The 14,224-nt window shown below is 38.0% G+C and overlaps 1 protein-coding gene across 1 annotated transcript in view; it reads left to right on the forward strand.

Moving 5' to 3' along the window:
• The window catches only part of LOC124379808 (interleukin-1 receptor accessory protein-like 1-B), a 322,414-nt gene that overhangs the window by 93,112 nt on the left and 215,078 nt on the right, over positions 1–14,224 (forward strand). Inside the window, exons 4-5 of the mRNA XM_046840387.1 lie at positions 5,620–5,806; positions 6,496–6,649. Of these exons, the coding sequence (XP_046696343.1) occupies positions 5,620–5,806; positions 6,496–6,649 (341 nt within the window). The remainder of the gene's footprint in view (positions 1–5,619; positions 5,807–6,495; positions 6,650–14,224) is intronic.

The following is a 14,224-nucleotide window of genomic DNA, read 5'->3' on the forward strand; positions in this document are numbered from 1 at the left end:
ACTCAATCAATCTTCGATGCTGTTGACTATCAGGGCTGCCTCTAAGCATTAGATTCTGTTCTTCCACCTTTTTGCATTCACTCTCCCATCACTCCATTTTGTTCCAGCATTGTTTTCCTTTTAGTTTCCTCAAAAGTTAATGCAACATTGACCAGGTTCATCTCTCGCCCATCATCGCTATTCATTCTCAAATGGCTGAGCGAACACAATGCATTTCTGCGAGCATTTGTAAAGCTGCCGACAGCCCGCCTTGCCAGGCAGAGGGAGCGATATTATTTTCATATTGATGTTATGAGAATGTCAGAGGCGGACTCCGCTTGTCTCCTCTGGAAAATAAGCAGTGCATATCATCTATGTCGAAGCTGCACCGCGAGTGCAAAAATTACCTGGGCTGCTGTATCGTAACTGTGACAAATGACAGGCAAGGATTGCTCATATTTATAAATGTTGAATTCCTACGGTATGATTATGTTTACTTACCCGCGGTATGCTTCGTGTTGAACATTTACAGGTCCAAAAATCCAAATGGGACAAAAAGAAAACAGGGTATTTTATGTAAAGATAATTCAACACAAACACAGACTACCGTTCAAGCGCGGTCGGAGAACGTAAATTGATGAGAGACTGCTGATGTGTGGCCTAGTGCTTAGTAGGACAATCCTGCTGAAAAGTAATTGGCTGATAAGGACAGCATCCAAATTGTTTGTGCCAGGGATTTACCATTGGTCTTTGGGGCCAACCCCCTATACTCTGCCTCAAACCACCAATTACTGAAATCACCTACATAGCTGAGAGGCCCAGAGCAGCCAACCCCAGTAAGAAGGAGGAGAACATACTGCTTATCCAAGGAAACAGAGGGCAATGGGTCTAAAATGATATATGGAAATATATATATATATATGGAAAAATTTCAAACAGAGGTGGCTGATACTGTAGCACAACACATCAGCTGGGGGTCAAGTCGGTAAACTAGGTATAAATCAAGATAAGTGGCAGTTTAGTCAATAAGACTTTAAATTTCTTATTGGAATGGTATTAGTTCAAATCTCAATACTACCAAGCTGCAACTCATGGGCCCTTAAGAAAAGCCCTTAACCGTCAACTGCTTTTTGTATAAATTTAAAAATACAATGTTTGGTACTTTGATTCTGCCAGAAGCTATATACCAATTTCTCATTCTCCTGAATGATCCAGCAAATTTGACAATAGTCGAAAGCTGAATATAAAGTGTTTGTTACTTGTGTCATGTTTTAATCAGCTTCGAAAAACAACTACCACCAATACCAAGATAATCACTTAATTAAGAATAAAATCGTCTTTATGATTTATTTTAAGAGAAACAGAATTGGCTAAACAGTAAATCCTGTTGTTTTTGGGTTTACAAGGTTCTGTGTTTGTTTTTTTAGGTGTGCTTCTGTGATAACATTTAATGATGATATCATTAGGAATTCTAGTTAGATTTTTAAATCTATTGCCAAACATTTCTTTACGCTCAGTAGCCAAGGCACTAAGAATCAGTAGTACTATGATTACAATCATGCAGATTTTATGGTGAAATTAGTAATGTGTATTCAATGAGCTTGACAGAGCAATGTGTGGACTATGAGATTTTTCTGGGTGACCATAAAGGCTAACGGAAACAATGTTCTCTTAGAGATTATCCTTCCAAATCATTCGCCAGTAGGCAAAACGAGAGGACACGTACAATTTGGTACTTTACTAATTAAAATTAACCTCTCCCATCTATCTATCTATCTATCTATCTATCTATCTATCTATCTATCTATCTATCTATCTATCTATCTATCTATCTATCTATCTATCTATCTATCTATCTATCTATCTATCTATCTATCTATCTATCTATCTATCTATCAATCAATCAATCAATCAATCACCCAGTGGTGAAAAAGCTATAAAAAGGAAACATAGCTAATATACAGTCTTTTTCTGACCAGGATCTTAGTGGTGTGCATGGTTGCCAGATATCAGTGAAATTTCCTCCTGACATTTGAAAAGCCGTACCAACTATAGTCCAACTAGGCCATGCATTTTGAAAGGAAGTTGCATTTTCACTTTACTCTTTATACCTTAACTGATTACATCTTTCCACCCTTGTTCTTGTTTTAAAACAACAGACAAGTGTAAAAACTTGAATCTCTTTATCAGCCAGACTTCAGTTTTAATCCGAGGTCCTCCACTGTACCGAGTGGTCTCATATCTGCTGCCATGCATTTCTCAATTACATGCTGATTTAACCTGGGAATAAGCTGAGGAATGCTATCTTAAAAGAGTAGAAAGAATGTGTGTATTTCTTCAGTAGTCCTCATAAAAGCCAGCAAACTAAAACCCCTGTAGCCTTTTCTGATTTGAGATGAAGAAGAAGTCACATTTTTAGAGGAGGGACTGATTAAGTCCACATATTTATTACACTTTACTTGACAGAAGATAAATAGCCTACTATTTTTGCAGTCTGTTGAATGTATTGTCTCAGGTATTGTCTCAATGTATTGCCTCAGGTTATCTTCTCGATAGTGAATGAAACTTGGACTACACACCCTGGACCTGGGTGTCATTCCATGGTGCTCTTTTGAATATGAAAGCACAGTTGGCTAGTTATGTGTTGGCTAGCAGTCAGTTATGCTGCAATAATAACATTGTGCCTTTTGGCTGTGATTTCGACTTAAATGCCTGCCACTTTTTCATGCTTGCTAAAAGGAGACAGATAAGGGTATGTTCTGTTAGCTGAGTAGCTAGGTAAAGAATGAGAGAAAATCCAAGAGGAAGGTATGAATGTCATCATTTTAATCTTAAGATCTTCTACTCAAGTCCCTGTGGAGCAAATACCAAAGAGCATTTTATTTCAGCTGCTGAAAGCAAACAGATTTCTTGCGTCAAGGGCAAAGTCTGAAGCCGGGTGTCGGCCTTGTCTAATGCTCAGCTGCTCTTTTCTGTTATGTCCCTCAGTAGGATAAACAAACATGAAGTAAATAACGTCGACGAGGCATTATACTTATCTGGCATAGTCACGTTAACCTGAAAACCAATATGGAACCAGTGGTATTATTGGTAATATTGGTATTCTCAATCCACAATTATGGCATGACCAGAGGGGTGGAAATCATCAGAGCTGGTGGATGAACAACATATTTGAGATGTTTAGCTTTGGCTGATGACCACAACTGAATAGCTTCAGTCAATGCATTAAAAAAGTTAACCACATTGTGTTTAGATCAATTGCACTGTATTTGGAAAAGTCTTCTGAAACCAAGATGAAATTAATGCTGGTGGCTGAAAGAATTTATAGGAAGTGAGAGGATGAAGAACTCTATAAGCTATACCTTATCACATCTGGCCACTGCGGTTTGTCTACTTGTCCTGTTTTTTTAGCTTGTACTAGTGTTTAGGGAGGTGTCTTTGAATAAATTCAATTGTAGCTGTTACTGCACTCTGCTGTACTGTAAACCTGCTGAAGACAGCATTCTAACCGACCTGAAAAATGGGCCTCCTGCCCACATCTTGGGCTGGAAGAAAACTAACAAAACACTCTTGTGAGGATTTGTATTATTGGTTAACAGGGATGACAAATTTCCATTAAGAGAAAAGAAGACAAAAAAAACCCACACCCAAATGAACAGATCTTTATGGTATGTGCTTTTTGAGCATCACATTCCACATTTAGTCCTGATTTGCTCTTATAATTCTCAGCCCCTCTTCGAGGAAGATGTTCCACTAAATTTTGGAGTGTGTTTGTGGAGATATGTGTTCATCAAGACAAAAGAGTGTTAATAAAGTGAGGTACAAATGTGGTTGAGGTGCAGTCAGTGTCCCAATTCATCTCAAAGGTGTTTAGGTCAGAGCTCTAAAACATGCTGCTCAAAATCTTCTACTCCAACCCATGTAAACCATATGTTTATCGAGCTGGCTTTGTACACAGGGGCATTGTCATGCTGGAACAGGTTTGGGTCTCTTAATTCTAATGAAGTATAAAGGTACTGCATCTATAGACACCATATATGATTATGGCTAAAATAAAAACTTTCTTTCGGCTTCTCCCATTAGGGGTCGCCACAGCGGATCATCCGCATGTTCGATTTGGCACATGTTTTCACGCTGGATGCCCTTCCTAACGCAACCCTCCCCATTTATCCAGGCTTGGGACCGGCACTAAGGCTTGTGCAACCCTAATGGCTAAGGTTGGTTCCCTGACCGGGGATCGAACCCGGGCCACAGCGGTGAGAGCTAAAATTATTAATTTAAATAGAAAAATCGCTTAGTCCGTGTTTCCCTACGGACTATTAATACTGACACACCACCCACTGAACTCCGGAGCGCTCTGAACATGTAAACACTATGAAAGCCCGTTTCTGTGACATTACAGGAATCAATTTGCTTAATTCCGCCCTTTTTTCTCTCGCAATTTTGACTTTTTTTATGTGACATAAATGGGCTTTCATATAACACAGAAGACGCTGCAGAATGAAAAACAGAGGAACCGAGGAAAAACAGCGAGGGGCAAGTGGAAGATTCAGGCCAAGAACTAAAACATAAAGAAAACACTGTGCAGGGCGTTCACCTTTTGAGTAATCTGAAAGTGTGACAGCAGTAAAGTGTGCAGTAGGAACGACAGACTGGTTCAAGGTGGAGGATGGACTGCATCAAGGATCGGCTCTGAGCCCTTTCCTGTTTGCAGTGGTGATAGACAGGTTGACGGATGAGGTCAAACAGAGTCTCCAGGCACTATGATGTTTGCAGATGATATTGTTATTTGTAGTGAGAGTAGGGAGCAGGTTGAGAAGAGCCTGGAGAGGTGGAGGTATGCGCTGGAGAGAAGGGGAATGAAAGTCAGTAGATGTTGAGGTTTTCATTGGGAGTGACGACGATGGACAGGATTAGAAACAAGTTTATTAGAGGGATAGCGCATGTAGGACGTTTTGGAGACAAGGTAAGAGAGGCAAGATTGAGATGGTTTGTACATGTGTAGAGGAGGGACATGGGGTATATGGGTAGGAGAATGCTGAGGATGGAGACACTAGGAAGGAGGAAAAGAGGAAGGTCAAGGAGGAGGTTTATGTATGTGGTGAGGGAACACATGCAGGCAGTTGGGTTAAAAGAGGCAGATGTAGAGGACAGGGAGATGGATGATGCGCTGTGGCGAGTCCTAAAGGGAGAAGCCGAAAGAAAAAGAAGATGTTTATATATTTGTTTTTTGCATTTTGGTGTTATATTTAAATATTTAAATGCATGAAATGGGGTTTTCACAGATATTCTTGTATGCAATTTCAGCCGTAAATTTTTTTCTAAAAATTAAACAAATGACTTGTTTATTTTAAGAGACCGGTCTTATTTTTTCTGCTATATGTAGTATTGCTCTCCAATAAAGATAAAGCACTTCTTAACCGATTACTCGGTTAATCGGTTGGAATAATCAGTAGAATACCCGATTACTAAAATAATTGTTAGCTACAGCCCTAATACACAATTGTGTGCCTTCAACTTTGTGGTAACAGTTTGGGGAAGAAACACATATGGCTGGAAAATATATATAGTGTATATTCTGTATATACGTTAAAAAATTGGGAATTTTTATCTGAGCTTTTTTTCTTTTTTTTTTTACAGAAATTCCACATACTGCATGAAAGTGTCCATGGCGCTAACTGTGTCAGAAAATGACACAAACCTGTGCTATAACTCTAAAATGAAGTATTTGGAGAAGGCTGAACTGAGCAAGGGGAAGGACATCCTCTGTCCTGACATCGATGACTACATCCAGCCTGGAAAAGACCCACAGATTGTTTGGTATAAGGTAAGAATATTGTGGCCATGGATCCATGTTATGTAGTGTTACAGAGTAAAAAAAGAACTCCCTTATCTTACACTTCTGTACAGCTCTTTCTAGGTGTATGAAATGTGATGCACATCTCATGTTATGAGTTTATTAAGCATCTGCCAACAGCTCTGATGACCCTTGGATAGTATGATCTGGAACATGTTTAAATATGGGTACTTTAAATCGTATAGCTTCTGTCAACTTGTCAGTGAAAGAGACAGAGTGCGAAAGAGAGAGTGTGTATGTGTGTAAAAGAGAGAGAAAGATATCGAGAGAAAGATGGGGGATGGTACGAGGGACGCGATCTTGAACAGAAAGATAAAGAAAGCAGAAAGAGAGATCGCTTCTCAAAATCCTATGTTACAGAAATATTTTTCGATCCTCAGTGTGATTATAAGAAAGTCCTAAATCATCTAGATGAACTACAGGCATCTGTTTTCCCAAACCAGCGCTCAAAAAGGAAAGCAGATATGTTTTTAGTTCTGAAGTTGTTCTGTGCTTATTGTACTGCAGTCAATCAAAGACCTCCCACTTCTAGTCAATGGATGAACAGGTCAACTTATTGAAATTTGCATGCAGGATTATCATGAATAGACATTTCACGACAGCATGTGATGTGACAGCATGTATTTCTTTCTGTCTGTATTCTTCCTCCCATCCACTAGGAATGTAAACCCAAACAGTGGCGACAAAGCATCGTCAAGAGGAAGGATATGCTTTCAATAAAAGACGTGAGAGAAGATGACATTGGAAATTACACCTGTGAATTAACATTCGGAAGCTTTCAAGTACGAAGGACCACCGAACTGTCGGTTACAGGTAAGACATGCTTTATTTCTATCCGTTTTTTTGTTTGTTTTTTTGCAGGATGTTTAAAAGTAAAAGGAAAATGTACAGTGGTCATTCCTTCTATTAGATTTTTGCTTATTGCGTCTAGTTCAGTAACTAAGACTCTTGCTGAAACTCACTGCAATGAAGTTTTAAGCATGACAACGTGAATATAATCACAATTTTATTTGCTGTTATTTCATTTTAAAATGCTTGACGTTTTCCCTATTTTCAAGTGGACGCAATGTTTTGCTCAAAAACATCTACATTATGAAACATCTAAATATCCAACTTGTTCTATTCCATTTCGAACAAAGATGAAGACGAAGAAATTTATATCTTATAAAACAGCAGCACAGCAAAGAACGGATAAAGAGTAATTGTTAATAGACAATTGAATGGCATTGGAAGACATATACTGTTCAATAGTTACATCCCAATTATTCTATATTCAAAACAATCATGTATACATTCTTTTCTCATAACATTTATTTTTGGGTCTCAAAGTTCTCCACTACTGAACATACTGTTACCAAACACTGAGCTGGATATCATAGTGATACTTGACTGAAATATTAACTGAGCTCCCGAATTCATGCGTACAACTTTTTATTAAAAAAGTACACTTTGGAATCTTTTTTGTTGTTGTCATAACGCAAATTCCACTGCCAAAACACTGCTGTGAATCCAATCCAAGGCTTTTCTTTTCTCTCGAGTAAAATGTGAACACTGTAATCAGGATGATGACACTGTTAATGCTCCAATATTGTTCCAGTTTCTGTTGGCGGTAATTGCTAAGCAATGGAACAATTCATTAGCCACTTCAGCACTTCTGAGGCCTCAACTTAGACCAGAGTGTCATAAAAAATCAGAAGACATGTAATTAGTGATTTGCTGCATTGCATGTGAGTGGCTCAAACTCGAAGCATGCCCGCTTTTTCTCTCGTGTGTATACAGGTACATATGACAGATATGTCATTTTTGCTGCCAAGTGAAACTGAAAGGCTGAAAGCGACAATTTCCTTCAGCTCCTGTTGTCTTAAATTTCTCGACTTATAGTAAAAAGAGAAATATTTTACATTGGGCCGGGGTTTGACAGTTTTTTTTTTTTTTGTCATCATAAAAAAGTCAACTATGGGATTTCAGCTATGACTGGCTGATTGTCTGCTGTCCTTGGAGTAATGTATCTTTTCTACTTCAAACATTTTCCCACTGTTACTGCACGGATGAGGAGACTTTAATGGCAGTCCTAGAATAGGATCCAATTTTGATTTAAATATTTTTGTTCATGTTACTGAATTTCAAGTAAAGCGAGTCAAGTCAAGTGGCTCATATTGCCATTTCATCCATATACAATATGGTACACAGTACAGGAAATGAAACGTTTCCCAGGACCAAAGAATCAGAATAGTTTATTGATCCCCTAGGGAAATTGTTGTAAGTGCCACATAAAATGTAATAAATTAACACAGATGACACCAAACACAAAACTAGGACAAAGTGGAAATTAAAAAGTGAATGTTACAATGAATAGATGTGCATTGTTTGGATTACTGCACACTCTGAACTAATTATTGCAGACTTACATACGTTTTTATTGCATCTTTTATTGCTCATTTGCTTATTTACAAAACTAGCTAGGTTTAATGAATTAAACAGACCGCATTCTTGTATCTATGAGTGGCTTCACAAGGTCAATCTAAAAAAAATGTATAGCCTAACTACAGTGATCGACGTCTGTCTTTTAAAAGTATCTCAAGGCACAAGTTATCACATAATGAAAACTAAGACAACTGCATTTAGAAGATTTTAATAAAGGGCCAGGCAGAACAATTCCAAAATAAGACCAGACAATATCAAATTATGTAAATCAGTAAGCAAGCTAAATAAATAAATATAAAAATGAATGAATGAATGAACGAACGAATGAATAAAACCCCATAGCAAACATATTAAAGATATAAAGCATAGGAAAAACAGTCCTATGGGAACGGGTTCACGGCAGTCCAAGTCTGTTGTCCAAGTCCATGTCTGGTGTGTGTTGAAGTTCATATTTTAAAAGACGCAAGCACAATAATAAGAATTTAAAAAGCGAAGAAAAAGGAAGCCTTAATACAGTAGAGCGAAACCCTTTTCTTCACATGTATGCTTGTTAGGAAGCTGGGGTCAGACATTACATAGCCCCGCTGGAGCAGAGGGACCAATAGCAGCTTGGTGGTGCAGGGGCTTAATCACTAGCACAGTGAAAACACCTCACCTACATATATGACCTACTTATGAGCCTTCACTTGGATTTATCAACATCAACTCCATCCGTCTTTGTGATCTTTGAAACACGAGTCTCATGACAAGTCAGAAATTCATCATTTTTGTCTGTTTTCCAGAAGTAATCAATAACAACACTGAACATTCCTCTGCCCACTACACTATACAAGTACTGCATTTAAGCCCCACCCTTTCTTTTTTCTAGAAAGGGTCACATTTTTAATGTTGCCTAACTACAAAGCCACAATATACACAGTAGCACCTATTAAAATGTCATGTCACTGCAGTGTATAATTACAGTTTACACCTTACTGACAGTCCCATTGTAAAATCATCAAATATTCAAACCCATATTTGTATATCCATTTTTTCAGGTTAGAGGTCAAACAGTCGCAAATTGTTAGAGGGCCCAATATCAGCAATCAGTCTTCATCATAAAAATCGAATTCTTTTTACAGGTTATATTTTCTTTTTGTATTATGTCAACTGATAAGCAGCTAAATAATTATTATTATTATTATTTAATGTAATTTCATTATTATTATTAAGTAAAAAAATCCCATGTTACAAATTTCAGTCATTATTGAGGTCTGAAGAGGTTTCCCACGTGTTATATTTCAAATGAATCTGCCATTTAAAAAGACAGGCTGTGATTGCCTCTGGGTTATTTAAATAGCTTTCTTGGAGGGTCACAAGATGAGGAATGTTTGACATGCACAGCAGGGGGTTTTAGCAGCATGAGTTGTATCACAATCGTCCAGGATTTCATTGCAGAAATCAGTAAACAGTACAGAAGACGGTAATATCCAGCATATGCATTTTCAGGACATTTACTTCTGGAGCAAGGATTCTAAAGTGGCAGTGAAATCTATATGCTGCTTTAATGCAGTGTGTAAATGTGTAAGCTTGTTATTACTGCAAATGACAGCGTAAGAGTTATTCGTGCAATTTCCTCATTTAAGTTTGTAATTCCGTCTGCTTTCCTGTTGGAAAATTAACGCTGAGATTCGATTTGGGAATGCTGAACATTTTTCACCATAAACCTGTAGTTTAAAACCATAGTTTGGGTTAAAGATGAGCAATTTTTATTCTACAGGGCTCACAAAACTGCAAGGTATAGCGCTTATTCTGCTTGTAGGCATAGAAAATTAAACATGTGAGAGATTGGGAACTAGATGATGTATAGAAATGCTCGTGTTAGAGCTGGGAACGTGGCAAAATGTGTAGTTATATAGAGCTCCAAAACTGGGGACCATTTTATTTTTATTAATAGACCACCAGCATATTTTAGGTTTTAAATATTAAGCTAGGACTTACTTCTTTTTCATTATAGGAACACCGTAACATACAACACAGGTGGCAAACTACATAAGCCTATTACCTCATTTTATACACCCCTGGTGGTCTAGTGGTTAGGATCCGGCGCTCTCACCGATGCGGCCCGGGTTCGATCCCTGGTCAGGGAACCGACCCCACTATGCACACTTCATAGATATGACTATGACCGGTGTTAATTGGACTCTGATGTAATATATCACATAGTGTACTAATCTTAGGAGAGATGATGTATGTAGAGAAGTATTGTAGATTGAAGACGTGTGTTCTTTGTATATAAACATTTACATTTGCGGCATTTTGCAGACGCCCTTGTCCAGAGCGACGTACAAAAGTTCTTTGAGAATGAATAAATCTTCACTGGTACACTAGATTACAACTTAAGATAAAGCAAGCTTTTTTGCAAGCTTGGAAAGTCCTAGTTTAAGTGTATCAGGAAGAGGTATGTCTTCAATCGTCGCTCCGCTGTACGGACATTAGGGGAAGTTCATTCCACCTCCTCGATGCCAGAACAGCGAAGAGCCTTGAAGTATATTTACCTCTCATTCTGAGAGAAGGTGGTACCAGTGGAGCAGTGCTGGAGGATCTCAGACAGCGTGGTGCAGTGCGAGGTGACTAATGTTAGTCATCATTGTAAATCACAAATCGGGTAAACTGACTCAGAACCTAGTCAGATTAGAGGAAAGATGCAAATATAATAATAGTCTCAGTTTTACAAGTGCTCAGAAAACTGCTGATGTGCACTGGGCACAAATCGAGTTCACCAACCCCCGCTATAAAATACACTTAACATTTGAAAAGTTTGGAAAAAGGGTTCCACATGGAAGGAAATGGACATCTTAATGCATTTGCATTCATTCGGATCATTTTGACCCTTACTCCCAAGAGCGAATTCTGCTTTTTCTGAAGGGAAGGGAAGAGAAATGCAGATGTAAGTAGTGGTGAGCTGAAGATGGGCACACATAATAAAGGTTTATTGACCTTGTCATGCATGGACAGGGGTTTGGATGCAAATGCAGGTTTTACTAATGCAAATGGCAAAGTGGACAAATCCAAAAGGTAAAGATGCCATGTGCCATGGAATAGATCATGGTTGATGGAATCAGGTTAGACTAGACAAAACAAATCTGATAGACTAAACAAACAGGTTCAAAACTAAAACAAAGTGAACTCACTAGTGGTTACTTAGGAGCTTCACAATAAACTGACGGGCGATGTGACACATGCTAAATCTTGTAGTTTGTTATTGGGTGGAGGTTTCTTTAAATTGGAGTTCACATACAGAGATTTGCATTATACTAAATCAGGGAACATGATGAAAACGGCGTAACAAGCTATTTAATTGCATCTAAAATTAAAGCAGTGTACTATAATAAAATCACTGTTTGTGCATCATATCAAATAAAATACTTTAAAAATGATAATGTTTCTGTCTTGTTGAGCTGCTAGTTATTTTATGGAGTGATGGTTAATTTTTTTTCACCATTCAAATCATCACAATAGTCATCAAGAGATGTCCAACTGAGTGATTGATCTTTAAGACTTTGGGGAATCCTCTGATCAGCTTTTTACTACTGGAAGCATAACTTTGACCGACTCAACTCAGGGTTCAAAGGTCAGTATACGTACAGTATAGAGGCAGACAGGAGAGAGAAGAGAAGCAGATGTATGGCTGGCAGAACCATGGCATGTTATTGCTTATGAGGGTGGTATATTCTGAGACTCATGAATGCGATGAAACCGATCATCACATATAAAAGGAATACGAAATATCATATATCACCGGTCATTATGTGTATGAAATGTGTATGAAAATTAATAAACATAAAACTTGAACATTTACAATTAAATCTAATTTTAATTCACCTGTAGTGTAAAACTTGGTCTATTGGTTAGGATTTCGGCGCTCTCACCACCGCGGCCCGGGTTCGATCCCCGGTCAGGGAACCAACCCCAGCCATTAGGGTTGCACAAGCCAGTGCACTCTTAGTGCCGGTCCCAAGCCCGGATAAATGGGAAGGGTTGCGTTAGGAAGGGCATCCAGCGTAAAAACATGTACCAAATCGAACAGGCGGATCACGAATACAGATGATCTGCAGTGGCGACCCCTAATGGAAGAGGCTGAAAGAAAGTTTTTGTAGTGTAAATGTTACCTGAAAACCATACTTGAGTGAAAGTATAGATACCTTACTGCAAAACTTACTCCTTTCAGGTTAAATGTCAAAAATTCGAAAATGACTAAGAGTATCAGATTCGGAGAGTACTCAAATATTTGACTTATATTGAATGTAGGCTCAAAGATGCTCTAGACCTCTAGTGCGAAATGTAGTTGAAAAGAAAGTTAAAGTCGCTTATACTTACTTGTATCTTTGTTTTTAGATGATTGCTATTAATTCCAATATCATACCATTGCATGCAAATTTTACCGATTATCATTCTGAACTATTTTTCCCCTAATCATTTCTCGTCATTCTTTGTGCCAATATTTACAAACCAGTCCACGGTCAACCTTCTCATTTCTCTTAAAATCAAATAGGTTGTTGATCCATACAATCGATACTGCAGTAATCGAGTAAGTTACTATATGATTAAGAAATTGGGTGGGAAGTTTTGATCCACTTTATGCTAAATCAGAACCTTCTCAGTGTTGTATCTCGACAGTAGTCTTCATTGCTCAGAGAAAAGAAAATGCAAAGATTTTTCATTTACTTACAATTTACGTACAAAATACTCAGTTGGATACTTTATTTGCTGATATATTCTACTGTCATTTTTGAAAAATGGAAAAATGTGGCATGTTGTACACATATATTGAATTCTTCACCTCAGGAGGCTTTTCTCCCCCACTCACTCTCACTCATTCTCTCTCTCTGTCTCGATCCACCATGTCTCGTTATTACTGAGGTCATTCCGTGCCTTTTGCTCAGGTTGGCTGATTACCATATGAGGAATGGAGATCCTAATTGCTCTTTTAATTGATAGAGTATAATTAGGGTGACCAAAATGGCCCTTCCTTTAAAAAGAAACACAAAACTCTAATTCACTGTAAGATGTTCTTAGTGTGACCATATTGGGCCTCTTTTGTACTGCTTTTGGTCCTATTAAAGAGTGCTAGATAAGGGCTATTCAGTTAAAATAGTATTCTTCTGTCTTTTTATTTAAATGCTGTGCAGCAGTGAAGGAAGCGAGACGGGTTGAAGCAAAATTGAGTACAGGGGTGACTGAATCAGCACAGACAAACATATTTCATTATCTGGAATTTTTTGCGCGAACAAAATATTCCATCAGTTCAATTCGATTCTATTTGTGAAGCACTTTAGACAATAGACATTGTCACAAAACAGCTTTGCATAAATATATATTGCAGATATAAAATTCAAATGCATAAATTCATCCCTAAAAAGCAAACCAGAAACAATGGCGGTAAGAAATGGGTATAAGGATAAGACAGATTCCCATCCTCATCTGGCTAGCATTGGTTTATTAATCATTTTTCTATTTAACTGTGTACTCTATACGGAAACTTGGGAACATGAGCACCATATGAATGTGAGTATCAGAGTTATTTCTGAATTCATTCTACACTAGTTTTGTCTATTTTTAAGTGAAGTTATCATCTTTTCATGGATGGAGACTTGAGCGCAAAGCTGTTGCGATTGCAATGCGAACCATCCTCATGTTTTCGAAATGGTACATTTCACAGTAATCTCACCGAGATTACACAAAGGTCATAGAGATTACTGTGGATAGTACCACTTAGAAAACTATGATTCTGGTTTAGGACTGCAATTTGTATGAGCGATGTTGCTATGATGCCTTGATACTGCATGCACTATGATAGCCCAAGGCTGTCCATATGGGCTCATCCTCAGCAGCAGCGAGTGGTTTTTAAGTGATAAGTAGGGCACACGGATGGACCGGACATATTGTTGAACAAAAGTACATATGTAGTATGTTTCAAACGAA

This window comes from Silurus meridionalis, chromosome 26 (genome assembly GCF_014805685.1).
Source record: "Silurus meridionalis isolate SWU-2019-XX chromosome 26, ASM1480568v1, whole genome shotgun sequence".
Taxonomy (NCBI): domain Eukaryota; kingdom Metazoa; phylum Chordata; class Actinopteri; order Siluriformes; family Siluridae; genus Silurus; species Silurus meridionalis.